The 2,500-nt window shown below is 45.9% G+C and overlaps 1 protein-coding gene across 2 annotated transcripts in view; it reads right to left on the reverse strand.

Moving 5' to 3' along the window:
- Positions 1-2,500, reverse strand: part of fndc3ba (fibronectin type III domain containing 3Ba) — a 72,245-nt gene that overhangs the window by 12,386 nt on the left and 57,359 nt on the right. For both annotated transcript variants that reach the window (XM_083683816.1, XM_083683817.1), the window contains exons 22-23: positions 2,394-2,500; positions 1,430-1,704 (exon numbers count right to left, since the gene is read on the reverse strand). The exon at positions 2,394-2,500 is cut by the window's right edge and continues 43 nt beyond it. In XM_083683816.1, the coding sequence (XP_083539942.1) occupies positions 1,430-1,704; positions 2,394-2,500 (382 nt within the window). The remainder of the gene's footprint in view (positions 1-1,429; positions 1,705-2,393) is intronic.

The following is a 2,500-nucleotide window of genomic DNA, read 5'->3' on the forward strand; positions in this document are numbered from 1 at the left end:
ATCAGTAGAGTCTCTGTGCATCCCTTTAGTTTTATCTAAAAACACCAAAACAAAAAGTCTGAGAAACGGGAAGAAACTTCAGAACACACTTTTCTTTCTCTCGAAAAAGAACAGAAGTTAATTTGTTTTCTCCCTGGTCCCTCTGTCTCTCTCTCTCATCAGAGCACTCTCTGGGATGTGGGATGGCTACTGCTCCTACAGGTGATTGTCCACCAGCTCCTCCTCAGAAAACACACTCTCAGCCAGGGTCACCTTTTCTTGCACAGTGTCTGGGACTGCAGGGGTCTTACCAAAAACAGACCTTATCATTTCAAATAGACTGCAGGGCAATGCGTATACACATAGTGCACACAGTTCACTCTAGTTCTGCATAAGCTTACGCTGCAAGTTTGGACCCTGCATCAACCCTGCGACAAGTATTATAATACAGCCATGTAATACATTCTGTATTGAGCTTGTCTGTGTCTTTTTAGTGGACAAAAACCACAGCAATCTCTCTCTCTCTCTCTCTCTCTCTCTCTCTCTCTCTCTCTCTCTCTCTCTCCCTCTCTCTCTCATTTTGCATTTTGGAAGGTCCTGTAAACAAGAATCAGAATTATGTAATCACACGCTACATAACTGTAACACGCACACATGCGCGCACACACGCTCACACACAGGCGCACACGCACGCACGCACACACGCACACACACACACACAAAGACAAGAACAACCACAAACTGACAAACAGTCACACCTCAACATCCACTTCACATTCACACACAGTTCTCATAAACACACACACACACACACACACACACACACACACACACACACACACACACCCTCCCTCATTCATTCCTAGAAACACAGACACACGCAGGTCTCCTGTCATGTTTGTGATGCAAATAATTACCTAGAGGTTGTTTCCTGTTGTCTGAGTAGCTGGGAGACGAACATCATTACTGCAGCACCCACTCTAGAGTACATTTATTTATTTATGGCATTTAGCAGACGCCTTTATCCAAAGCAACATACACTCCTGGTACTGGACTTTTTACCTCATATTCATTATCTCCAGCACCATGCCTGTGTCTACATCTGTAAAAATGGAAAATTAACCTAATAAAATTACCCCCTATGATGTAATTGGAGGGAAAACTAATTTTAAATTCAGCAATTTTCAGAAAGTACATTGAGTTTCCACCCAGGGGTTTTGTAAACTGAATAATTCTACAATGTTGTACCCCCAATGACATCAAACCTATGTAAACACTGGTATGGTGCTGGAGATACAGTGTGTGAGGTAAAGATATATATATATTTTTTTAAAGTGTCCCTTTAATGGCCTTCGGCTGTGTCTGTGTCTGTGTCTGTGTCTGTGTCTGTGTCTGTGTGCGTGCGTGCGTGCGTGCGTGCGTGCGTGCGTGCGTACGTGCGTGTCTTTACCTGTACTCGCTGTCTGGCTGTAGGTCTGTGATAAGGTGAGTAGTCCCGGCCTCCACGGTGATGGTCTGGTCATCCAGGGTGATGATGTAAGAGGTGATCTCCGCACCGTTGCTGTTTGGCTCCTCCCACTTCAAGAAGAGGCAGGTGGAAGGGGAGTGGTCTATCTCTGCAGGGGTGGGGTCTAGCAGGAAGACAGACACTGGGTCTGGATTGGTGGCCGGAGTCTGGAAGCTCACTTGCTCGCTGTACGGCCCCGCCCCTGCCTGGTTCACCGCCTGAGAGGCAGAAGGAGAGAGAGAGAACAGGAGGAAGAGAGAGGAGGAGAGAAGACGTTTGTCCTTGGTTCAAGTGACCTAACACTAACACACACACACACACACACACACACACACACACAAACACACTTAAGATGATAGACACACACATACACACAAACACACACACACACACACACACACACACACTTAAGATGATAGACACACACATACACACAAACACACACACACACACACACACACTTAAGATGATAGACACACACATACACACAAACACACGCACACGCACCCACACAAAAAAAACATCCATCTAGTTACGCACACACACACACACACACACACACACACAGTGATTACTCTATTGCATCATCCCATGAGAGCGACCTCCTCTCGTCCTCTAATATCACTGACATAAACCTTGTAAATGAGCTCATAAAGAGATCAGCCATAAAACCTCCTATAAAGGAATTCATCTGTCTTACAGTGGGCCAGTGTGTGTGTGTGTGTGTGTGTGTTTGTGTGTGTGTGTGTGTGTGAGTGTGTACGTGTGTGCCTGAGAGAGAGAGAGAGAGAGAGAGAGAGAGTACTGTAGGTGTCCTATAACAGATTATTATTTTAATTTCTATTTACCCTTGCTATGAAGAGGGGGTGGTCTTTTCATTATATCTATGTGTGTGTGTGTGTGTTACCTGTAGCCTGCAGCAGTAGTGTGTGGCAGGTGTCAGGTCCGACAGCTCGCACTGTGTGGCGGTTCCACAGTATATCAACTCCATGGGCTCCTCCTCCCTGGCCCACT

The sequence above is a fragment of the Argentina silus genome (assembly GCF_951799395.1).
Source record: "Argentina silus genome assembly, chromosome: 13".
Lineage (NCBI taxonomy): Eukaryota > Metazoa > Chordata > Actinopteri > Argentiniformes > Argentinidae > Argentina > Argentina silus.